Source organism: Pollicipes pollicipes, unplaced genomic scaffold (genome assembly GCF_011947565.3).
Source record: "Pollicipes pollicipes isolate AB1234 unplaced genomic scaffold, Ppol_2.1 Scaffold_4740;HRSCAF=5597_pilon_pilon_pilon, whole genome shotgun sequence".
In the NCBI taxonomy this organism is placed as follows: Eukaryota; Metazoa; Arthropoda; class Thecostraca; order Pollicipedomorpha; family Pollicipedidae; genus Pollicipes; species Pollicipes pollicipes.
The window spans coordinates 16618414-16643705 of record NW_023596545.1 but is presented as its reverse complement, the minus strand read 5'-3'; the positions used below and the strand labels follow the sequence as shown (position 1 = coordinate 16643705).

The window sequence follows — 25292 nt, the reverse complement described above, 5'->3', positions numbered from 1 at the left end:
CCCCTGACGTGTTGTGCGCCGCGTCGAACCGGCTCCAGAATGCGGCGCCGCGCGCTGACAGCAGAGACGCGTCACACACAACACCGGCAGGCGGGGCAGGGCGCGCCACTGACCGCGCACAACACGTGATAAGACGACACACCAGCGGTCACTGCTGCCGACGTGGCGTCCGCACATGCTGCATCTGCTTCCGGTCCCTCCTCTGAAAGGAAAGGCGTTCAAATCCGCCGCGTTTTCCTTTGGGGAGGATTGGCCAAATGCTTCCATCTCGCTCAAAATTAATTCAGCAACACCGTTCCGGGTCGCCTGCAGCGCGTGTCTTATTTGGATCTGGGGCAGCACCGGAATGACAAGCCGTAAACTTAATATTCGGATTGGAGTATGGCAGGGCGAACAGCAATCGCCATGATCAAGCTGATTTCAGAACCTGTTCCCACAAAACAAGCATAATGTTAACGGGCGATGGACTCAAAGCGAAACCATTGAAGTTAGTTCCCACGTGCTCCTGGTCCGCTGCGGCGGGCCGCCGTCCTCACCTGTAGTAAAAGTCATCCACAGCGAAGGACCACCGTCCTCACCTGTAGTGAAAGCCATCCACAGCGATGGGCCGCCGTCCTCACCTGTAGCGAAAGCCATCCACAGCGACGGGCCGCCGTCCTCGCCTGTAGTGAAAGCCATCCACAGCGACGGGCCGCCGTCCTCACCTTAGTGAAAGCCATCCACAGCGACGGACCGCCGTCCTCACCTGTAGTGAAAGCCAATGTCGTGGTTGCCAGCCACCACCAGCCGACGGAGTCCTTCGGAGACGGGGAAGAGACTGTCGAAGCGGCGCACCGTCTCCTGGAACTCCTCCGGGCCGCTCCACTTGCCCTCGTCGTGCAGGTCACCTGGGTCACCAGACCACGCTGACGGTCCACTCACGCAGCTCCGCGGCCCATATAGACAACACTCATCAACTTCACCGGAACAAACAAACTCCTCTCTTGCATTTTGTGAGCATATGACGAGGTACTGGGCAGCTGTTGCTCCTTTACCACAGCAGGCTAACGAACGGCGTGGCGATAGGCCGTTCTGAGCCGAGAGTTCTATATTCCCTTCATTCCAGCCCGTCAAAACCCCATCGATCATACTGAAATGGTCTACCTTAACTTGACGCCTATATCATCGTTGTCGCAAGATTACGTCTGACTCACTGCATTAAATGACTACTCACTGCCGAATGAGGCAACTAACTGCTGATGGCGATTCTGACGATGATTCTGATTGAGGCCACGAATATAAGAACGATACGCCGTGCCAACGACAGAACCGATGGCATGGACTTGATCGTGATGATGCTAGCACCCGCCAGGTTGAAGCGGCGGCGACACGGCTAACAGTCGGAGGCAGCAGGTCAGGCTGCTGACGACAGCGACCAGCTGCCCGGAGCGGGCGCCCACCGAGGAAGACGACCGCGTGCGGCTGGTGCAGCGTGACGGCCGACACGTAGGACCGGTGCATCTGCCACTCGCGGCGCAGCTTGTCGAACCAGTGGCCGTGGCGCGAGCCGAGCAGGTGCGTGTCGGCCAGCAGCATGAGCCGCAGGCCCGGCTCGCCGGCGGACAGCGGCGCCGGCCACGCGCACTGTCGGCACCAGCACGCTGTAGGGCGCGCCCGAGGCGGCGGGACACACAGCGGGCGTCGCCCAAGGGCAGCAGGCAGAGCAGGGTGACGACACGGTGGGCGGGAAGGCCGAAGCTTTCACAGAATTGAGTGGTAACAATTGCGGCTTGCCGCACAAAGTCCAGTGGGACATAACACACGTAGACAGTTTGTCTGCCAACAAAGTTGCTGACCAGTTTCACCAGCACTATAGTGATATGTGCATGTTACATATGCTCGTGTTTGACGGTTCGGATCGTCCGTCACACGCGGAGCGGAGGGGCAGGGCGGCTAACCTGGGCCAGCACCGCATAGTGGTGGAAGACCTCGCAGTATAGCAACAACAGTACGCAGAACGCCAGCAGACTGGCGGCGAACACGCCGACCACGCGACATTGACAGCCGCCAGCCATCTCACCGGCTGCGGGTCAGCTGATCATCGTGGCTCACTGGCGACTCTGGCGGAGAAAAGCAGTACTAACGACGTAACACTGACGGCCGCCGGCCATCTCAGCGCTGCGGGCCAACTTTTCTTCAGTGCGGGATGCTACAGAGGTTACGTGCATATGTTGTGTATTGTAGGTGTAACGTTCACCACACGGAGTGCGCCGGGACAGCCTGAAAACAGGCACATTTCAAAGACGAGCTAATCACAACCAATTTACCCACAACGATCAAGGTATCTTGGGATAGGGTTATCAGGAACGCTCAAGGATAAATGGAGGATACCGCCCATAGCCTTGTCATTGCCGGAGTTACTAAATTCGTTTCGTGGTCTCGCTCTACTCCCAACTTCGTTGCGAGAAACATTGATTTGTCACGGCAAAGCATGAACTGTCCGTCGACCGAGTCATTTGCACGCTGCAAGCTAGAACTTGATCTCCCGCCAGAACTTCAGCTTGACGTTGACGATGTCGATGAGCCACTTCTCTTGGAAACTGGTTTTCCCCGGCACGTGTCGCATTCGACTGGTCTCCATCATGTAGAATACCTGGCCAGACAAGGGGAGGCGACATTGGCACTGCTCCAATCTCAGGAAAGAACGGCTGGTGATGACTGCATTCGTGGCAAATGTGATGTAGCAGCAATTGCGATTCCTCGCATGTAAAGACCAACATTCACAAATCAGTTATTGGAATCACACGAGTTATGCGACCCCCTGAGGAAAAGACCCTGGTCCCGAGACAGCTGACGCCAGTCACGCGTTACAGGAGCTAGGGCCTCGGGTCGCGCCGGTATTACCTCCACGGGAGCGTTGGAGAACTGCGACTTCGGCACGGTGAGGAAGAAGAACACGTATGCGACAGCCTTCGGGATCGGTTGGTGGTGTTCTGGGATACTGAAGCGGACCTGTAAGAAGAGCGCCAACATCAGCAGCGGCGTGCGGTACCCGAAGACGACCTTTATGGTCGAACGCAGCATCCGGCTTAGTTGTGCATGAAGTGAAGTGACAAGAATGTCATCCTGGGTACATATCATCCAAACAAGAAGGGTGGGCGAACGGCAGCCATACACTACTAAGTTATGGACAACACTACCTCACTTAATTTTCTACAATAATCCAAATTAAGTCATGTTCATTTTCTCAAAATTTATACTCCTGCCATTAGGTATGTCGCGGCATGTACCTGGTGCTATTCGGAATGCGCTTTCGTTCCTTCACATGAAGTTGTGGTCTGTGTCTGACGTTTAAACCGCACCGATTATCTCTAAGGAACGGAACAGCCCTTTTAACCCTTTCCAACACACCAATGCTCCAACCTACACTCCACTTGCTTTCGGCATCATGGCTCTGCAATCAAGTACAAGAAAAGAAAAATCAAACACCGGGTCCAGCAATCTGCGAGAGCTGCTCCAGTGCATCGCAGGATCCTTGGAGTTGCTCTCACAGCCACCTGGAAGAACGTGACGCGCCAGCAGGCGTTCCTCCTCCGAGCGCAGGAAGTCGACGCAGTAGCGCCAGCGGATGGCGTATCGCCACCGACCGCACCACGTTCGTGCACGGTCGCCACGCCGCTGCGCACGTCAAAGCCGTCGGGCCCGGGGCGGCGCCAGCGGCGGCACCCGGCTCTGTCAGCAGGGCGCGGCAGGCGGCGCGGTAGGCCTTGCACACCAGCGCCGCCTCGGCCGTCCTCCTGCGCGTCGCGGTCCGGCATCGGCGCCGGGGTAGCGCGCCGGCGGCCGGCGCTCGCCAGCTCAGCGGCCGCCTCGGCCAGCGCCCTGGCGCGCCCCACTGCTCGGCGTCGGCCGTCGGCGCAGTTGGCGCAGCAGGCGTCGCGCCTCCAGCTGCAGCGGCGCCAGACCCAGCTCGCGCAGGTGCGGTAGATGACGCGGTGCTCCAGGCGGGCCGCGCGCGCGCCTCCACGCCTCGCCACTCGGGCACCGTCATCACGTGCTCGGCCAGCCGCACGCCGAGCGGCAGCAGCCGGTGCCACGGCACCGGTCGCCCGACTCGACGTAGCGCCGCGCCGCCTCGAGCACGCGGCGCAGCAGCCAGGCCGGCGGCGGAGAGCGCGCCCGGTGCCGCCTGCAGCTGCGGCAGCGCGCCGGCGTCCAGCAGCTTGGAGCACGGGAGAGCACGGCGTGCACCACCAGGCGCGCGTGGCGTCGTGACATTGCGGCTCCGACAGCTCGGACAGGTCCGTCAGGTCAGACAGCTCGTCCGGGGGCTCGTCTCGACGGCTCGCCTGAGGGCCGGCGACGCTGCATTCTCGCCAGACGGGTTGGCCTGATATGGGGTCCGGGGCGTTGCGCTGCGCAGGACTCGTCGCGAACGGAGATTTGTGGCTTCTCCTGCCGAGGAATTCCTTGAAGTTTCGGTCGCGGGTACTCGTTGCGGACGGGTTCGGTTGAGCTATAAATCTGAGTGTCTCTTGTTCGAAGTGCTCTTCGGTGGGGGATGGAGATGGGGCTTCCTCCACCGATGCCTTTTCGACGCGTGGTCGCCAGCATCCTGATGGAAGGTCCCTTTGAAGGTGGACTGCCAGGGGTCACCGAAGACGATCCTTTCAAAGGTAAATGAGGCATCCATGGTGGACGACGGTTTTGAGGACGGATCCACATCACTGTGGTCATCTACTTGCTGCCACCGTCGTCCACAGGCTGGCTAGGTGCTTCCCCCATAGATGGCTCATCCAGAGAAGGACTGCACCATCCATTGTGGCAGGATCTTCAGAAGCAGAAGCGTGTCATCCTTGCAACAGGATCTTCCAAGGCAGCAGCAGGCACATCTTGGAGAGGCCACCTAATTGGTTTGCAGCTGCAATCTTTGTGGAATGAGCTTCCATGGGCAAAGCACCAGTATTGGCTTCAACTGCATCCCTTGATGCCATGACTGGGGCATCATTGGTGGGAACACCAGCAGGAACATTCTGCTTGGCTTGGGGTCGTTCCATTGGTGCAAAAGAGGCACCCTTTGCAAGGATCTTCCAATGGTGCTGTAGGTCCACCCTTTGAAGAACGGTCTTTCAAGGGCGTAGTTTGGTCATCTTTTATGGAAGAGCTTCAATGGGTGTGGCAGGCATACCAGTTATAGGTGCTTCTTCTGTATGTGGGGCAGGCACAGTGGTTGTGGAAGCATTCCCTGATTGTATTGCTGAGGCCTCATTTGCAGACAGGTCAGCAGGTGCATTTTGTATGGAAGGTTCCTCTACAGGGGCATCATCTGTAGCAGGGCTCCCAGATGAAGGTGCAGGGACATTATCCACAGCATGATTTTCTGATGAGGGTGCAGGAACACCATCTGCAGGAGGGTTTTCTGATGAAGATCCAGGGGCAGCATCTAAAGAGGGGGTTTCTGATGGTCTAGGAGCATTATCTGTAGAGGACTTCCCTGATGAAGGTGCAGGGACATCATCTATAGGAGGGTTTTCTGATGAGCGTGCAGGAACATCATCTATAGGAGGGTTTTCTGATGATGGTGCAGGGGCAGCATCTATAGAGGGGTTTTCTGATGGTCTAGGAGCATCCTCTGTAGAGGACCTCTCTGATGAAGGTGCAGGGACATCATCTGTAGGAGGGTCTTCTGAGGATGATGCACCAGGAGCTGAGACATCCATTATACAGGTCGAGTTTGGATAAGGACTTCAAGCTCAATGATGTGCTTGACAGTACAGCATCTGAAATTGAAGCACCAATCTCAAGGATCTGATTGAGGGAAATTTTAGGTTTTTTACATTAATCAAAATTGTGCTGATGAATTAGTTGTAATGCACAAACTACCACTAAGGGTGAAGATAACAAAACTGAGCATTATACCATTGCAGCATGCCATTCAGCAAGCCCACATTTCATTTCACAAAGAAATTCATTGAATAACTTGTAAGTTAGGACTTAAAAAGAATCAACCCTACCTTCTAGCACATTCAAATCATTTCTCAAAAACCATACATTCCATGTCATATTCCTACCACATCAAGACACCATATTTAGCCATCATGTCAATCAGTCAACAGCCTGCAGAAGCTCCACCCTGAAAAGCACATGCTGATTGAACTACCACAATAGCCTGACATTGTGCCTCCAGTGTCACAGGACCTACACCTGACCAATATCTGCTGTTCTATGATAGTAAGCTGTAAAGAGGGTAAGCTGATGTCCACAACATAATCTGTTTCATGATTATTCATCGAGTTAAATGTGATAAAAGCACCAGCTGATGAGCAATTTGATCTTGCCGCATAATGTATTTATGTGCATAATGACCACTAAGCATCCCACACTAATTTCGTAGCTTGCGTGAACTTTACGTAGTTTTCTAGAGCAATGGCACTAGCTTTCCAGTGAGTCCATGATACAAAACGTGCTCAGCCATGGCTCTGTTACATATCCTTACCTGGAACGTGCAATCGGTTACCTTTCTAATGCACATATTTTCGTCTTATCGTTGACCGCCACCGGCTCCCCGGCCAAATCCCGTCCAGGTCCAGGCAACCTTTCAGTCACAAATTGCCGCCCCCCAAGCCCTGCATTACTGCATTTTGGATGAGCGACGCTGTGACGTCATCATGGGACGTAATCATACGTTACCTTACCTGATGGTGATCGGGAATTGTAAAAGGCCACTAGGCCTGTAGGTCCCGGTCTCGTCAGGCTCCCGGTCCGGCAACCAAACAGTCTCACATTATGGGAAGATTCAGTGTGGGACGTCGTACATGATGTCAGCCCAGTGCGTATCAGGCCTAGACTTGAACTGTTCAACTGAGGTCGACGACACGACCAGGTGTGGAAGAGCGTTCCAGTCGTTGACAACCCGCATGCTGAATGAGTTACGACGGACGAGAGTCCTAGCTCGCGGTTTTCTGAGCTTCCATTGGTGTCCTCTTGTCACCTCCGAGTTGTGCCTTGTCAGGAACTCCTCTTCCGATAGCGACATGCCTCCGTGAAACAGCTGGTACACTGTTACCATGTCTCCCCTGCGACGACGATAGTACAGTGAGGGCAACTGAAGGAGTCTGAGCCTCTCAGGGTATGGCTGGCGCCTCACTTCATAGACAAGCCGGGACAAGCCGGGCTCGCCGCTGAACCCGTTCTAGCCGTTTCTGGTCCACTTTGCCGAACGGGCCCCAGATAACGTTGCCATGCTCTAAGTACGGACGTACTAAGATCTTAAAAACCAATGGCAACGTGCGAGCGTCGATATTGGCAAAAGACCGCCTCACGACCGCCAGCATCTGGTTGGCCTTGGAGATCGCTTCCGCCGTCTGCACGTGGAACTGGAGCCGGTAATCCACGAAGATCCCGAGGTCCTTCTCGGTGGACTCGACCACGATTTCGGCGCCGTCCAAGAAGTACGTCAGCCTCGGGTTGCAGTTCCCGATGTGCATTATTTTGCACTTTGCTGCACTAAAGGGGAGCAACCACTCCTTTGACCACTTGGCCAGGGCGCCGAGGTCAGCCTGCAGAGGTGAGTGAGTCAGGGGTCTCGGGGCACGACAATAGACCTTGGTGTCATCCGCAAACATCTTGACCACGCTTCGCACTTGTTCTGGTAGATCGCTCACAAAAATGATGAACAGCGTTGGTCCAAGTACTGACCGTTGCGAGATGCCGCTGACGACGTCGGTCCAGTCCGACTTCGAGCCCTGGACCCGCACTCTCTGCACCCGGTGAGTAAGAAAAACCCTGATCCAGCGTAGCAAATTACCTCTTACACCGTAAGCATGAAGCTTGGAGAGCAGACGGTTATGGGGAACAGAATCAAAGGCTCTGCTGAAGTCCAGATACGCCACGTCCACCGGCTCTCCATCCTCTACCGCGGCGCTCCAATCCTCCATGACCTCTAACAGCTGGGTGGTACAGGACCGCTTAGGGAGAAATCCATGCTGGGCTGCTTGAAGAAGTCCAGAATCTGAGAAGTGATTAAGTATGGCATCACGGACGACAGTTTCAAGTATCTTGGAGGGAATAGCAGTAAGGCTCAGTGGGCGGTAGCTCGCTGGAGATTGTCGGTTACCTTTCTTGAAGATCGGGACCTCGCCAAGCTTCCACTCCAGAGGGAGCCTTCTGGATGCCAAAGGTTTTCGAAAAAGCATGCTGAGGGGCGCTGCCAGGACATCTGCGGACTCGCGAAGAAGCCTTGGATGGAGATCGTCTGGCCCAGGGTCGCTCGAGGTCTTCAGAGCGGCCATCATATGGCACCAACGCTACGGCGGCGTGAAAACGCTGCCCTTTGTGGGCTGGTTTATGCATAAATGTTTCCACAAACCTGATTTCTTTCAACCTAGCACATTCAATGAATCATTTTGAGCTGGGAAATGGCGTTGGTTTGCACCGGAGCTACAAAATAATTACTAAAATGCGCTTCCAACCCGCCCCCGACAGACAGATGGGATAACCAGTTTGCCAGTGCTTTATTCCGAAGAACGCTAACCGTAGGCGTTTAGAAGCACCCTGTGCAAAAATACAACATGGAACAACAGCAACAACAACAGCTCAAGTTAGCAGATTTTCCTGTAAAATGGGACGAATTCTGGCAAGTTTTGCAATTTCTGCTAGTCAGAGTCGTGGTGCATATCTCAGCTCAAAAATAGCCCTGGAGATATATGAGAGTAGTCAAGGCATTATCCCCCGCGAACCCTTTTCACTTGCCCATCCAACATTTAAAATAAGTATTTCACGTAATATTTATAGATGTACAATTCATACATATTTGGTAAAAAGGCGTCACATATAAACCTTCAGTGGCGTTGACTACGACGAACATGGCGTGGGTGTCGGAGCCAGAAAACGTAGTTTAATAGGATTTTCTGGAGGCAAATCCTGATATTGATTTGTCTTAAAAAGTCCAAGCAGCATTTGTCTTTGCAACGCCAAGTGTGCTGTCTATCTAGTCACGTAGTGCTGGAATAAAGATGTAGAACACGACTGACATCCAATTTATTGGGGAAATCTCCGTTTTTAATTATGTTTCTAGTATATCCCAACCCCTTTATAGTATCAGCCAAAAATCATACTACTACGGGCTACCAAATTTAAGCCCCCTGTTTACGTCCCGTCGGGGTAGCGGGTATGATTTGCGAGCTCGCATGTTCAAAACTTCGTCACAGAATTTATATCACTAATCGATTCTGATTGAATATTGAACATTTTCAGTCAAACATGCATGGTCATGTTCATACGAAATGGTGACTGATCCACTCCGCAGGGCACCGGTTTCGGCCGGTGGAGGAGACTAGCGCCCCCTCGGGTCCCAGCTCCGGTAACGGGTGGACAGCGCGTGCTGTTCATTTCAGGGCTCAGCGACCCTGCCAGTACGTGAGCTTCTGCTCCTTGTCCCGCCCTCTCCCTCCTAAGCGCCTGTATTCCCGCTTCCGGCCCTCTCACCATTCCTCATCCCCGTTTTATCGGGGTTACCGTGCCCCCTCGCCCGTGTCTCCGAGTTGACCGGATCCTGGTGACTGAGTGTCGCGTCGTGCGGGTTAGTCACGACGTGTCCCAAAGCTCTACTTTGACCATGACATCAGGGGGCGCGGGGGGGGGGGCGTGAGGCCCCACACAGGTCGAGCGGCTTGTCGCTCACGCTGCGGCTGGTTGTTCCGTGCGGGTCTCCGCTCGGGGCGCCTGGCCGTGCGCAGCGACTTAAGGGTTCAGGGGGCAGCGGCACTGAATCATGGTCAGGACGGGGACGGGTCTCCCCAGTTGCACCTGGCCGTGTGGGACGCGTCGTCTGCCCCGTACAGCACCGGGGCAGCCCTGGCGGTGACCACCTTCCGGGTGAGTGTTGGGCCGTCCCTCAGGTGGGCACCGAGGCTCCCCACCGATGTGGTGGGGAGCCCCGGTGCCATATACAGAAAATCGCTTGCATGGATACCTCATCAACAAAACCAATCGACAGTGATTCCTCCAACACGGGCTCAGCAGTCCGAGCTGGGGATGCGAATGCCACCTAGTCTGGCTCGCCTACCTGTTCCAATAGGCATGAGCACTGACCGCATTTCATCCGTTCCACTGGAGCCTGAACTACGCCTGGCTTCTGAAATGTCATCCGGTATTTGCTTTAAAAATTCGCCTTCAGCGCATCAACACCTTCCAGGTGCGTGTGGCATCGCCAGACTGTGGGATCGCAAGGCAATCCATACTTTTTGATTGGTTTAGCCGACCATCAAACGACGTCGCACTTGTCTTTCATTGGTTAACTATCACATAATTTCTGGACCCCACGATCATGGATCATTTCCGATGCGCATGATATATAAACTGTACCATTGTTGATTCTGTATGCTGTCACTCTCTCCGGGCTTGAAGAAGCAGGACCGCTGTTGGCTGTGTTGGTGGGCGTTGTGGTGTGAGTGTTGGTGTGTGTAAGTGACGAGAAAATAGAAGCTGTGTTTAACGATATCTCTTTTTTCTGACTCGCGAAAAAGACTGGCACAAGCCAGGTCTTCATTAGTATAAATATAACGCAAGCAGTCAGAAATCTGCTGCAGTGCCACGCAATGCACTACGTCATCTGTCTAATGACTCAAAGGTCCCAGAAAATCACAACGGTTAAGCTCTGAATAGCGTATCTCTGGCTGCCGTATCATCTTAGGCCATCGAGACTGATCCCAAGCAGCCTGTCACAACAGCACACCTTGGTTTCCTCCGTCTCATTGCATGCCAGCCATGCAATGTTTCGAAGCTCCCAGCGTATCACAAGACGACAACCTCTAAACTTTGTAGCACACGCAGTCGTGTCATCCTGGGACACGATGAGGCAGCAGTCCGAGGCAGTTCGTTGCGAGATCCATTTGATTCACACGAACATCCTGCACGCGCTCGGTTGAAATGCCAGCAAACCTGCGGTGAACCGCGACACCGCAGAAGATGTGCTTACATGGCTACACGGATCATATAGAAAATACAAAGCAACGCAAAGCTCTACACAAAGCGATGTGTCCCATGTCTTCCCCGCATGGTGAATGCATGGCGTATGGTTTTCACTCTGGGATGAGTGTCGAACATGGCATGTGTCTGCCTTGTCTTTAACTTCAGTGCCTTATTTTAAGGCCTGGGGTCTCACAGAATGGGACTGTTGTTTCTTGCATCCTATGCGGTCCAAACAACTTACAACACATCCACCAACACGAAGACCTCGAATATCACAAACGTTCAGCTGCGGTTTTTGTTTGGTGTTCGTATCTATTCTGGAGACGAGACGACCGGGTTCGAAGCTGGCATGGACATCATTCTCCTGTATGGACACAAACGCCAAGCCATAAAAAGCTGCAGCTGAACGTCTATGAAATTCGTAGGTCTTTGTGGTGGTGAATGTGTTGTAAGTTGTTTTGACTACACAGGATGCAAGGAGCACCAGTCCTGGCCTGTGGGAGCCCAGACCTTAAAATAAGAACACTGATGTTAGAGGCGAGGCAGACACATGCCATATTCGACACTCATCTCAGAGTGACAACCATACGTCATGCATAAGCTATGCTAGGGAAACATACGTCACATGGCTTTGTGTGGAGCTTTATGTCGCATTTGTATTTTTGGATATAATCCGTGTGGCCCTTATAAGCAAGTTCAGCCAAATGCGCACCTGATGTTCGTGTATAATCAAAGGGATCTCGCAACGGGCCGCCTCCGACAGCTGTCTCACCGTGTCCCACGCTGATAAAACGGCTAGTGCTGCCAAATTTAGAGCTTGTTGTTTTATGATGCGCCAGGTGCGTCGCAACATTACATCGCTGACGTAGTTTATATTGTGGTACGTACGTCACGTGATCCGCACCTTATCCACCGTAGCACATAACGTGCGCGAGAGCTGCCGGTGATACATCATGATGCCAGCTTTCCCTTTTGTATGAACCCTTCCCACTAAAGTTATTATTTTTACGCTCGGGCGGCGGCTGGCAACTAGAAAACAGTCGTTTTATGTTCTGGAGTTTGGTGGTGTCAATATTCAGTTCGAACACTTACTGCAATGAAACAGAGGTAACCAAGGTGTGCTGTCGTGGCAGGTTGCCTGGGATGTCGCAGCGGCCTGGGATGATACGACACCTAGTGGTACGATATTCAGAAATAACCTTTTGTGATGCGCTGGGAACTTTGAGCCAGTAGAAAGATGACGTAGTTCAGCGTGTGGCAGTAAGTGTCGCGAGTCGCCCATGATCCATGGAGTCATACAGGCATTGCGTGATATATGAATGTGTTCGTGATACGTCCCTACAATGCATGCCAGTTGAAGTGTGGACGTTTGAGGCCCCTAGGTCATGACCTTTCGGTCAAATACGGTCAAACAATGTCAAATTCCAGATGTTTCTCCAAAGTGCTCCTAGAACCTAGATACCTGTTCTGAAGAAGAGGTCACATGCTCATTAAGGGCCAAAAGCTTGTTTGACCTATTAAAAATCATGGTGACCAAAATCATACAAGACTGCTTTGAGTTTTGCACTTGAAAAGGCGACAAAGGGTACGCCAGGCGGTATGTTCCTGGAAACAAAATATTTACCTCGGTCATTTTGGGTCAGTGGCCTATTGTGACCTTTAAAAAGTGCATAGACGATGTACAATGTGGTTCCTGTTATCAACCAATTTGAAATAAACACCAGAACCTACTTTATACAGCGAGCCCTAGAGTAATGCAACAGGCTGGTTTTGATAGAAAGGACAGTGGGAACAGCCTTACTCCTCAGAGAAAGACCAGAGGAATGGATCTATACAACCCGACTGTATCTCCATTCTCCTGGTTTTTCTCCGAGGAATAAGGCTATTTATTACTACTGTCTCATCTATGTGAATAATGTTCCTCGCTAATGCACTGAATAACTTACGTAGGCTGGTTTTTACTTTGGTCTGACCTTCACACCTGACACTAGGTCAATGGAATTTGTTCATTCAATTGCTGTGTTTTCTAAGAAAGCATCTCAGAGATGTATGGCTTCGTCTAAGGCTCCGTTGTTGGATCAGAATGAGCGATTCCCTAGAAATTGACTTCGCTGAATCCATGGCCTGACTTTGACCGGTCATAGGTCAACGACCTCCCCAATTATATCTAAATTTTTGATACCAAACAATCCACTATTCAATTATCTGCAGCTAAGCAAAATTTCGCGCGGCCACACCACGCTGTTCGAAAACCATTCCGAAAAAAACCTTCGGGGGAGGGAAAATTTGACCGCCACCTGAGTGTGTTAATATCCCACTTTTATTTTAGTTTCCATCATGATTGCTGCGGCGCCGCACATCAAGGTCCCCTCGTAAACATTCCAGCAGAATGCCTGCGTGGCATTCATGTCAGCCAAGTTGGTCGCTGCTGTGACTCACGGGTACCGACCACATCGCCGTGTCTCAGGCTGACAATAACAATGGTAGTACTACAAGCCGGTTACATTGGCTGTGCCGAACCATGTGTCAGCCAAGTTCATCCTTGTTGTGACTCACAAGTACTGACCACATCGCCGTGTCTCAGCGCAGGGAAGTAAGCGTGCAAACACCTGTTGCTTCCACTTTGGCATTCGGGTAAGCGTGAGGGGTTTCGCTGGGCAGCATGTTCCTAAAACAAGATGCTGGGCTTGGTCATGTTAGGTCAGTGACCTCTATGATCTTCAAGAAGTCTAATGAACATTTATGTTGCTGTCCGTTATTAGTGAATTCAAGATGATCACCATAAACTACTCCATAAGCAAGCTCTCAATCTCCCAAGTAGTAGCAAAATAGCAGGCCGGTTTTGTTCTCGGTCTGACCTTTAAACCTGACCTTAGGTCAACGAAATTAGTTGTAATTGCAGTTGTAATCGTTTTTTGCCGAAGAAGCTGTCTCAGAGATGCATCGCTTCGCCTAACACTCCGTTGCCGTATCAGGTTGAACGATTCCCTAGAAATGGCCTTTTCAGCCAACCACGTCCTGACTTTAACCTGCCATATACTAGTCAGTGACCTTACAAGGTACATCAAGTTTGTATGCCAAAAGCTCCAATTTTCAACATCCTACAGATCTACAGAGTTTTGCGCAGCTACACCGTGCGTTCCGAAATATATTTTTTTTTTGTAAAAACCTCGGAGGGAATGAGAGGGTCTCAAATTGAGTCGCACCCAAGTGTGTTAAAGTACTCTGTTCCATGTGCCCTTTCCCTGGGATCTCGCAGTTTGTCAGGTAATCCCGCTGCGCTAGTGCTGGTCGTTAGGATCGAATGACTATTTGGGATTATAGGGCGCGTCGACATCAAAGGACATATTGCACTGTCGTTGCGGAAGATAGCACGGGGAGATGCTCCAAAAGATAAGCACGGGGAGATGCTTCCCAAAAGTGGAAGTTACCTCAAATGATGTGTCAGAGACACCCCACGGTCCGCCCACGTTTAGCCCACGTTCAGCCTACACAAACGGCCCCTGCAAAAACGCTCAAACTGTGATATGTTAACGGTCTGTATGAGCTGAACACTTGGATGCACTCCAATGTGCGGGGAGTACAGAACTTTAGCTCGTAGCTAAAGTTTAGCTCGCTAACTTCGCAAAATTCACGGGTAATCTGTTAATCACGGGTGTCCATTTGTGCTCTTTTGTGAGGGCCTTGACCCTTTGACCCTCCAATGTTGGGATGCCCCCCCCCCCCCCCCAGTGCTAGCTTGGGTCCTCCAATGTTTTTGGCTGGAATACTACAAAAACGTGGGTGAAAGATGGCCATAACTCAAAGATATCTTTTTTGATCTTTCCGTGTAGTGGTGCCTCGTATTACTCTCATAACGAAAAGTCATGGTTGCTCTCACCACAAGATACAAATCGTAACAGCTGTGCGGATAAACGATGCAATGAACTTCACATACATATGGCCATAAGACACTCAATGGTTTGTGAGGTTAAAGTGAAAAGCTCTAGAATGTGGGGATGACCCAAGTCCTTTATGGCTAACCCCGTCCCCGTCCCCCACAACCAGAATGCGTGCCACTTCCCATGGCCGCCACAGAAGAGCACCATCGGCACCCTAAGGTGGCATCTAAAGGGGCGCCTTCAGGTACCAATCAGAATAGACGCGTGCGTCCAGCGCCCGCGTCCTGGGTCCAGCCCTGCATGACTTATATGCTGCTTAAATCAAATGCATTTTTATAAGCTGTACAAAGATTAGAAACACAAATTGTCGTTAATCAAAATAAAGTGGGCTACATCTGATGAGAAAAAAATGGGAGGGGGCGGTAGGCTGTCGGGCCTTCGGCTCGCCCCCTCTAATAATTTACCAATATTGACACCCCTATTGTTAATATCTACCAAATCAAGCAAGTCGTACATTTAGAATATTTTTTCTGTCCAATTTAATCGAAATAGTCAAGGTATTTGAAAAAAATCGCAGAAACTCGGCAAACTTAGAGTAAAACCAATTTTTCGGCCCAGCCAAACCCCCCGCTTACCCTGAGCCCACGGTCGACCAATACAAGCGTATTCTTAGACACACTTTCGCTGGTCATGTGACACAACTGTTTCCTTGCAAGTTAGGCCGGGGAAAGCAGGCTCTCACCTACAGGCTGACGGTGAGATATCTTATTAGTCATCAAATCTTATTGAAAAGATCGTATGGCACCGAAAAGTCGGTAACGGCCAACTCTGGCTTGCTGGGTCGCGCACGCGTGACACGCAGCACGTGCGACATAACAGTTCATGCAACATGATTGTCTGTTCGATTCCATATCAATCCGTGCCGCTCCCCAGTGGCACCTGGCGAGCGGCACGCATTGGTGCTGGTGCTGGTGCTGACCTAGGTGCTGCAATGCTTCACAAAAATTTAAGGCCTGGCAACAAAATTTCAATCGTTCCGGAGCGTTTGGATGTGACACGTAACCCGTGCTTACGTACTCGTGAAAACACACGACAGGCCATTTCATTCCTTATCACGGCATATCTGTCCGTGAAACCACATGCTCTGAGTGCGGAAATGTGGCGTAAAACGCAAAAACCGACGAAATCGGCAAAGTGGATCTTCACAGTTAGTGCGCACGTGGAACGTGACGCGTGGGACACCACATCTTACATCAAGTGATTGCCCCTTAGATTGCCTATCGAAGCGTGGCGCTCTCGAGTCACTTCGTGCCCTGAGTGCCACAATATCGCAGGAATTGTAAACATGTCGAAAACAGCCAGATCCATATTTCAACACGTGAACGCTATGACACGTAGCACATGTAACCAATCATTGCCGTCGGGGATCGAAGCGTACCACTCCGAAGTGTGTCTGTTTCCTGGGTGCCGAGATTTGGCACAAAACGGTAAGCCTGTGGACGAGAGCAAAATCCATCTTTGAACGCGTGCCACGTGATACGTGCGATCGCAGCATTTCGCACGGCTCATCTCTTCGTGCCACTCCCGGGTTGCCCCGATCTGCCGTTGTCGAGATATCGGTGCAGGGTGGCATTATCGGTCGGAGCAGTTAATTACGACGGCCAATCACATGATCCGACGGCCGTTTGACCTTAAAGCAACCGCCGACGTCGGCCGGGACACCGGACAGCGCCCTTCCGTCGCGGCATAGAGTCGCCATGCAGCCCATTAATCTAGACCTATTTCGGAGCAGACCATTGTGAAAATATGGTCAACAAATGGGTGGCAAAGAGAAAGAACGCGTCGGCCAACACACTCATGTAGTTTTCAACGCTAAATCGTGAATAGTTTTGACGGTAGGGGCTTGTATTCGACGCCGATTTTCAAAACTTGGCCGCTTGCAACTTGTATTGCAATTTGCAGCGCGACCGTATGACGCAAGAAACTCGGAATGCACACTGGAGGTGTAGCCGTTTAAATTGTAAATGTTGCGAAACAAAATTCACGCCCATACCACCGCTGCGTATCAATATATGGCCCAAAACGTAAAACCCGTCAAAAAACGGCCAATTGTATGTTTCAACATGTGTGCACGTGCTGCGAACCACGTGACACCTAAAACTTATACCAGTCCAGTGGCGCATGGCATTGTCTTCTGGGTGTGCCAGTTTCATGTCGCTGCGACCCTTGGCTATCGAGATGTGGCTCCAGGAAAAGAAGCGTGTCGGGCCGTCGGCCAGTCGTCGCGAAGTTAGCGTCGCCCGTGTTAGATCTGTGGGGATTTTTGCGCCCTCTTTTCGCACACCACGCGCTCATTCTTGCAAAACGCGGAATTTTGATATGACTCGGACGCACTTTGCCAGCAGGCCTTGCTCGTGTGAAAATCCCATTAAAAATTATTACGATTAGCTTGTCAGGTACATCACCAACGAAGTAGTGGACACACCACACACACACGCACACACAACACACACACACACACACACACACACACACACACACACACACACACCACACACACACACAACACACACACACACACACACACACACACACACACACCACACACAATATATATATATATATATATATATATATATATATATATATATATGTATATACACATACATACACCACACATTGCTCCATTACTATAATAACAGATATTATAGGATTGTCGTCACCACGACCTTCTAAAGGTAAAAAGGTCACTGTTATTAAGTTAAAATCAGCGACCTTTTGCTCAGAACAGGTATCTAGGTTCAAGGCGGTTGCACGAGGCCTGGGGGCACTTTGAACATCGACCTGCAATTTGATCTTGTGTGACCTTATTTGACTCCGAGGTCATGACCTCGGAACTTCAATTTTGACATGAGCGAGTTCCCATACAGACTTCTCTAGCTATCTTAAAGGGAATGTTTCACATTCGAAGATACTGAAGTAAGCATCAGATATGATGAAAGAACTCACGTAACCATTGGCATCCCTTTCAAGTGGAAAAGACTGCTCTAGACAGCGTAATTCTCTGTTTAGTAAATACGCTCCTCGCTGCGTCATGGACATGATTGCGTCGTTATATCTTGCACATTGATTGAGAGCCAGTTGACGGCCGTTGTACCTGGAAATTGCGCGTACGAACGCCCGATGTGAACACCTCGACAGTTATGCTTTTGTTGGCCTTGATAGCCGCATGGCATACGGGATGGCAGGCTTTGAATGACATTATTACAACGCCATGAATACCAAGGTGACTGAAATACCATTCCCGATAAACCTTCCCCATTTTAGCGGACGCGTAGCTCAGAAGCTAGACGGCTTAAGAAGGGCAGGATTGTGAACAGCACCGAAAGGCCTTCAACGTGACTATTCCAGTTAAAACCTCATTAAACATAGAACATTTCGTTTCATTTTTGATATCTCAGTGATCAAATGACCCCCCATCCGATCCGAGTAAACGATTTTCAACCGACCACCCGGGCGTACATTCAAGTGGATGTCTATCCATCACGGACCTCACGATACGAGCATGAGTACTACTGCCCCATCTTCAGGCAAATTCATCGCTACCCTTTAAATTGCGTGTGAGGAAACAGGCTGACAACGGCATATGCCCCTGTCCCATCGCCTGCGAAGATCTGCGGTCACTGACCACAACACACACATCATTAACTGACATTTATTCGATGGAAACAGAAAAATCAACAAATATTTGATCGAACAGTTGTACTCAAGCTTCGCAAATAGGAGCAACACCAGCAAAACTAGCATGCAAGCAGCCATTTGAACTGGACTGAGTACTTGCTTTGTACAACACACAACCAAATCCAACATGTAGTGATACTTAACTGTCCCACGGGAAATAGCTGCCGGCACACAACGGAATTTTCAATTACAACATAAAAAACCTTCCGGTTCGTACATTGCAAAGGTATAACCCGCACCACACCGCAGGTTCCCCACCGAGGTTTTCATTAACCTGCATCACAGGCTTTGCACCAGAACTCTATTAACATTCAGTCTGTAACAATTATGCTGCGGGCTATGCAAATGAATTATGCTATAGTATCAAACATGCCTGGAAAATCGACCCAAACACATGACTTGATAAACAACATGGTGGGATGCGACAGTGCCATCAATATCAAATGCATGCAAGCATAGTGCTAATCAAACATACCTGCAAATTCATTTTTTTCGCGCTAAGCCGTCACTACTGGATGGGCGACACCCCTTCCAGGCCCACTCTGCGCCCCCCGCTCGCACCTCCCATCTCGCTCGCCATCGACCGCCACGCGCAAACCCGCGTCGCACGCCAGCAGTGCCGCGCTGCGGCCGCCACCGGAACCTCGCCGGGCCGACAGCGCCCCTGGCGGCGGCTACTGACACTGCGCCAGGTACTGGGCCAGCGCGTCGCGGTCGCGCTGCAGCCAGGCAGCGTTGAGGCGGATGGTCTCCAGCGCCTGCTGGATGCTGCGCTCGGCGCCCGGGTGCGGGTGCTGGCAGAAGAACTGCTCCACCTCCTCGGCGCGCTCCAGCGTGCAAAAGTCGTCCGTCAGCGACTTGACCAGCTGAGCCAGCAGGCGGCCCTGTAGGGAATGTGCCGGGTCAGTGCTGCAGGACCGCACGACACGGCCGGCAGTGACGACCAACACGGGATTGCCGCTCCCCGCGCACGAGGCCGCCGCGTGGGACCGCGAGATCACACTGGACCACGCGTCGTTATGCACAGCTGATCGCAAAACATGCTAAATCGTGATTGTTGCCTTTTAAAAATGCTGTGCGTATGCGTGGTGAAACATCGTGGTATGCAGGAGCGGAGGCAAAGGAGGGGCGGGGGGGGGGGGCATTGAAGGGACGTGCCCCACCCCTTGGTTCCAAGGGGCCTTTTCGGCCCCTCGGAAGCTACGATTAAGTACCCGAAAGGCCGGCCGGAGGTCGTATTCAGGGACCCCCGCCCACAGGGACGGACATTCCGATGCCAGTCACAGGGCCCCGCACGCTGATCGGGCCCTAAGTCGACAAGAGAATATATGTCGGTCCAGCACCGCCAGTAACGCACCATCGGCTCTGTGGCGGCATGGGTCCCATGGGCGCCCACTTTCCAAGCAGGAACAGAGTCGAAACCAGCGATTTATGTCGGTCGGGGCCCATAGCGCCTAACGTGGGACCTGCGCTGGCAAGGTGCCCTAAGTCGGCCAGACGCAGTGTTCGAGGAGGCCCGAACAAGGGCCTGGGCGGCCCAACGGAACCGAATATCAAAAGCCTGGTTGAGGGGCATAGGGGTCTGAAGGACTGGCTGTAGGTCACATAAATAATCGCGGTCCTGACGTCTGGATCTCGCCAGGCCTAAAGGCCCAGCATCCAGCGGACGTGTGGTGGCGCAGGCGGGCGCGTACCTTGTACCGGTCGCAGAGGATCTGCCAGTTCTGCTTGTAGAAGTCCCAGGTGAGGTCGCGTCCTATCCGGTTCGAGGAGACCGAGATCATGACGAACACCGACTCCTGGGCTCGCACCTCGTCCTGCCGACATGCACCGTCTTCAAACACTGGGCTCGCGGCGGCGTGCGTGTCATCCGCCATACGCTTCTCTCAGCAACAGATGGCAGCACAGTCGATTCACGCGGAGCGTTGGCGCCCCATGTCACCAGCTACGTGTTTGAACAGCTCTACTCGACACTTAACGTACAGACGGGTCAAGCCTATGAGCAAGTCAGCGGCTCCAGGTGGGGCAAGAAAACCCAACCGTTCGAAGGTAGGTCGAACGTGACTCGCTCACAAACATTCGAAGTACTTCACTCAAGCACGCTCGAAGGTAATTCGTTTACAACACTGGAAGATGATTCGCTTACAAACGCTCGAAGTTCACACGACGCCAATCCACCAGGGTGGCGACACCCACCGAAAGTGCGAACTCGAGCACGCTGGAGAGCAGCGAGACGTCCGGGATTGAGCCGAGCGCGTGCGCGATCCGGTTCTTCTCCTCGTGCATCTCAGCCTCCCGGTACAGCTGGGGAGCGGCCCGCGGCAGCGTCAGCCTACGCATGCGCCACCCGCTGGCGCACCACGGCCCAGGCACCGCGTGCTGCTGATCATTGGCGTTGCACGCTCCCGTGTCGTTAGAAACGGACGTTTGTATATGTTGCCCTGGAGCCGGCGCGTTGCAACAGCACCGGCTCCGACGCGGCGCGGCAACGACAGAAGCGTCCACAAACGCGAGGACGCCACATCGACACGAGCCAGGACTTCTTCAGCCCCGGCTTCACGTTATGAAAATAGCGCTCTATCCCTTCCGAGGACTAATCTCTCATCCAGAACGCACATCTCCGGATATGACCAAGACGTTCGACAAACACACATTCCCTCCACCAGCATAGCTGGGCCTGCGACGGTCACCGTTCTCAAACACCCCAAACAAAGAGCAGGGCAGCCTTGCAGGCGCTCCCTGTTCAGGCGACGGCGCGGCCGCACGCCGCACCTTGAGCATCATGGCGTACTCCTCCTTGCCGCCGCGCTTGAGCACGGCGCGGTAGGCGGCCGAGCGGAGGTCGGCGTGCAGCACGCCCCCGCCGTCCAGGTGCGCGCGGAACAGCCGCTCCGCCTCGGCCAGCACCACCTCGTCGTCGAACGACACCAGGTGGGCGATCACCAGCGGCCGCAGCAGGGTCGTCATGTGGCCTGGCGCACGGAGCCGGCAGAGGTCAGGTCAGCACGGTCGTCACGTGGCCTGGCGCACGGAGCCGGCAGAGGTCACGTCAGCACGGTCGTCACGTGGCCGGGCGTTGGGATGGTCGCGCTGGGTATGCAACAGCTATTCTGTGACATGGCAGGGTGGAGCCAGGCCAGCCCAGTCAGAGGAAGCCGCGTGACCTGGCGCGCGAGGTGACAGGTGAGGTGTACGCAGTTGTGGGGATGCAGGCGGGGTGTACACAGTTGTGAGGTGTACGCAGTTGTGGGGATGCGGGCGGGGTGTACACAGTTGTGAGGTTGCGCAGTTGTGGGAATGCCGGCAAGGTGTACGCGGTCGTGAGGTGTACGCAGTTGTGAGATGTGCGCAGTTGTGGGAATGCCGGCAAGGTGTACACAGTTGTGAGATGTTCGCAGTTGTGGGAATGCGGGCGGGGTGTACACAGTTGTGAGGTGTGCGCAGTTGTGGGGATGCGGGCGGGGTGTACACAGTTGTGAGGTGTGCGCAGTTGTGGGGAGGCGGGCGAGGTGTACACAGTTGAGGTGGACGCAGTCGGTCGGACCCATTACTGCCGACCTGCTGCAAAACATAAAGCAAACATCCAATTGCGGCCAGGACGACAGTGTCGCTGGATACGACTCCACGTGGCATTCCTGGCCCGGCGACCAGCCAGGGGGAGTGCAACCCAGGGGCAGCTCCGACTCACTCTCTCCGTCCTGCTGGTGCCAGCCGAGCCGGGCGTGGATGGCCTGCAGCAGACGGCGGCAGTAGGCGTGGTACGGCTCCACCATGTCCGTGTGCTGCAGCAGCGGCCGCAGGCGGCGCAGGCAGCTCAGCAGGCACGACCACACGGTGAACTCGTCCTCGTCACGGAACGACGCCGCCAGCCGCAGGAAGTCCACCGTGCTCGAGTCGCCCGCCTGCACCTGAGCGACGGCACGGCACGGCACGGTCAGTGGCCGCCAGGGCACGGCTCGCGCTGCGCCGTGATCGGCAGCGCGCTGGACCGGTCAGCCGGCTCCTCAGTAAGTCACGTCCGGCTGCTCCGTCTACATCAGCGGGACGCAAATACACCAGTTCGCCGCAGTGCACGCAACTCCATCCTCCGCCGTCAGCCCAAGCGGCGGCGGCAGCGGCAGCCAGACGACGCCATACTCACCAGGGCGAACAGGTCGTCCACGAGGCCATTGCGGTCAAGCGGTGGCATAACCTTGCTGGCGATGGCCGATTTGAACTGCTCCAGCATCTCAGGCGGGTACTGCACCCTGCACGACGTGGGCGCGCGCGGCCGGTTAGCGCGCGACTGAGGCCAGGCGCCTTCCCCGTCGGCACCGACACATTGGGGACGGCAGGTGAGGAAGAGGTCGACGCCAACTGGAGAGAAGGGAGGCGTGGCACGGGTGGCGATGGGGGGGGGGGGGGGGGCATCGAGTTGGACCTACGCGAGCTTCCCGGATGTGATCGGTTCCTTTGCTATTCGGGAGTTCGTGTCCTTTTTAGCTGGGACATCACATAGGTTCGACATTTTCCCCCGCAGCCCAGCCGTGACAGGTAGCGTTACACCATTCAGCAGAGCAGGGCCGGCACCTTACGCTCCGATGAGATCCAACAACTCGGTGCACATCGCGGTAGCGACACCATCTCGCTGCAGCGCGGCGGCACAAGGCTATCCTTCATCGTCCGAGTACGGCCAAACATGACATGCCGCGCTGATCATCTTGCAGACATGATAATCACATGTAGCGCATCCGTCATTGCGGTTTGGGAAATGCAGTGTGCCTGCGGGCCGCCACTAGTCGCTCCCCTCGCTCCGGCTGACCACGGGTCCCTTGTACTCGGCGATCAATACAAGGGACGAGTGTTACGTCACCGCAAAACAATGCCTAAAACAGAAATGAGGCCAATCCACTCTGCTTAAAAAATTCCCGCATGACTTTTACGGAGCAGAGTCACAACGTCTGTGGCATTGCCTGACGCTCACCTCAGCCTGAGCTTGTGAGGGGTCACGTGGGCGCAAGGAACGCTCACCTGTAGAAGCCAACCGAGCCGGGGTTGACCTTGACCCAGTCTGCGGGGGCGATATTCTCCAGTCGTACCTCCGTTGACTTCGTATCCAGAATCACCTTGTGGATGGTCTCGGATGGGGACTTGCTGGAGCTGAACGACAGCGGCACCATCCACATCTGGTCATCGGCTGCCGGTGGTACAAGCCAGGCCAGGTTAGGTTAGGTCGGGTCGGGTCAGGTCAGGTCAGGTCAGGTCAGGTCAGGTCAGGTCAGATCAGGTCATCACCACCTGCCAGATACTCGACGCCCGATTTGGCAAGCCTGACGCGCCGACATCCACCGCCGGCTATCAGCCGCAGCTGGTGGCCCATTACCATGCACTGAAGGCTACCGCGCGCGCGCACGCGGCACTCGGAACAGCAGCTGCTGACGTCACAGGTCGCATGCATACAGCGACTCCTGACGTCACTGGCCGCATGCAGACAGCCCAATCCAGCGACGGCCGCCTCCGACAGCACAGAGCAGGCGCCATATCAGCGAAGATGAGCCGCCGCCGCCGAATATTTCGTGCCGTTCCGATCGGCGGGTAGGCCGCGGTGTCTACGCCGCACCTGAATACTCGCCTTCGGTGGCCGTGTCAGCACCGGCGGCTACACCGGGACCGCGGTGCCGCCGGCGCCTGTCCCACCACCCCGGCCCAGCCCCGCCCAGCACGGGGGCTCGCCCCTCCTCCGCCAGGGCGGCGTACCGTCCGGTTTGCCGTCGGCCAGGCAGCGGCGCTGTGAGGCGGTGATGACGCGCGCGTTGCCCTCCTGCCGCTCGGCGACGGACACCACCGGGTAGCCCCGTCTGCCGGGTCCAGGAGGACATGACGTCGCCCACCGGCTTGCCGCTGGCCTCCTCCAGCGCCGCCCATAGGTCCTCGGTGAACGTGTTGCCGAACTGGTGCCGGCGCAGGTACAGGTTCATGCCGCGCTTGAAGTCCTGCCGCGCGGCGGGAGGGCGGGCGGTGAGTGGAGGCCGACGATGGGGTGAGTGCTGGAGGTCAATGTCCGGACTCAGACGGACCCAGCGACCAGCGCACCGCGGCGGTCTCCAGATGGGAGTGTCCACCAGCCGACGTCACGTGCACGCGGGCCTGACTGTGAAGAGAACGCGACGAGCCACACGGCGCACGCCTAGGCCAAGGTCACAAGTCATCGGCAAGTGGAGCACGCCATCCTGGCACGGTGGAAACTATCTACGACCCGCAGCAGATCCGCCGTGGCCCCCGCGGCGACGACACAGCCCGCTTGTCTCGGCCGGCGGCCGCATACCTCGTGGCCGAGGAACTCGTGCAGCATGCGGATGACGCAGGCGCCCTTGTCATAGCTGATGCCGTCGAAGATTTCATCCACCTCGGCCGGGTTACTGACCGGCACCTCGATCGGGTGGGACGTCCTGAGGAGCCAAACACCAGTGCCGGAGTCGGAACACAATAGCAGCTTCGGTATACGCATCACGCACCGCACCGGGGTTTTGCGTCGAGTTACGTAAGCGTTTCAGAAGGCACGGTCGGGCAAAGAGCTTAGACAGTTTTCATGAGGACGGCCCGAATTAGCTTAATCAGTTCATAAAATGCATACTCGGAACACACCGCGCTCAGGCTAAAAGGCGATAGCTTGACGCGTTGTCGCTGAACCGCGGCCCACACCAGCATCCACTCCTTCTCAACAAAGGCGGGCGTTGATTC

General features: G+C 54.1%; 3 protein-coding genes across 3 annotated transcripts in view; all 3 read right to left on the bottom strand.

Moving 5' to 3' along the window:
- Positions 1–741: 741 nt before the first annotated feature.
- LOC119097996 (metallophosphoesterase 1) lies at positions 742–6575 on the bottom strand. Its single transcript, XM_037220929.1, has 4 exons — positions 6476–6575; positions 1938–2099; positions 1440–1623; positions 742–887 (listed from the first exon to the last, which is right to left on the bottom strand). Exons 2-4 carry the CDS (start codon positions 2052–2054, stop codon positions 742–744), a joined length of 447 nt encoding a protein of 148 aa, XP_037076824.1. The 5' UTR covers positions 2055–2099; positions 6476–6575.
- LOC119097995 (A-kinase anchor protein 14-like) lies at positions 2198–3063 on the bottom strand. The gene is made up of 2 exons (XM_037220928.1): positions 2884–3063; positions 2198–2632 (listed from the first exon to the last, which is right to left on the bottom strand). Exons 1-2 carry the CDS (start codon positions 3061–3063, stop codon positions 2510–2512), a joined length of 303 nt encoding a protein of 100 aa, XP_037076823.1. The 3' UTR covers positions 2198–2509.
- Positions 6576–18530: 11955 nt separating the features above from the next.
- Positions 18531–25292, bottom strand: part of LOC119098607 (puromycin-sensitive aminopeptidase-like) — a 40118-nt gene continuing 33356 nt past the window's right edge. Inside the window, 10 exon segments of the mRNA XM_037221579.1 lie at positions 18531–19456; positions 20267–20389; positions 20769–20876; positions 21345–21544; positions 22261–22480; positions 22714–22819; positions 23583–23748; positions 24309–24408; positions 24410–24544; positions 24877–25000. Of these exon segments, the coding sequence (XP_037077474.1) occupies positions 19247–19456; positions 20267–20389; positions 20769–20876; positions 21345–21544; positions 22261–22480; positions 22714–22819; positions 23583–23748; positions 24309–24408; positions 24410–24544; positions 24877–25000 (1492 nt within the window). The 3' untranslated portion in view covers positions 18531–19246.

Excerpts from the sequence above, each read along its gene's own strand:
- LOC119097996 (XM_037220929.1), bottom strand. The coding sequence starts at position 2,054 with ATGGCTGGCGGCTGTCAATGTCGCGTGGTCGGCGTGTTCGCCGCCAGT. Across the intron at positions 1,624-1,937 it reads ACTATGCGGTGCTGGCCCAG|TGCGCGTGGCCGGCGCCGCT; the intron begins GTTAGCCGCCCT and ends TGGTGCCGACAG. Across the intron at positions 888-1,439 it reads GCACGCGGTCGTCTTCCTCG|GTGACCTGCACGACGAGGGC; the intron begins GTGGGCGCCCGC and ends CTGGTGACCCAG.
- LOC119097995 (XM_037220928.1), bottom strand. The coding sequence starts at position 3,063 with ATGCTGCGTTCGACCATAAAGGTCGTCTTCGGGTACCGCACGCCGCTG. Across the intron at positions 2,633-2,883 it reads TCTCCAACGCTCCCGTGGAG|GTATTCTACATGATGGAGAC; the intron begins GTAATACCGGCG and ends TTGTCTGGCCAG.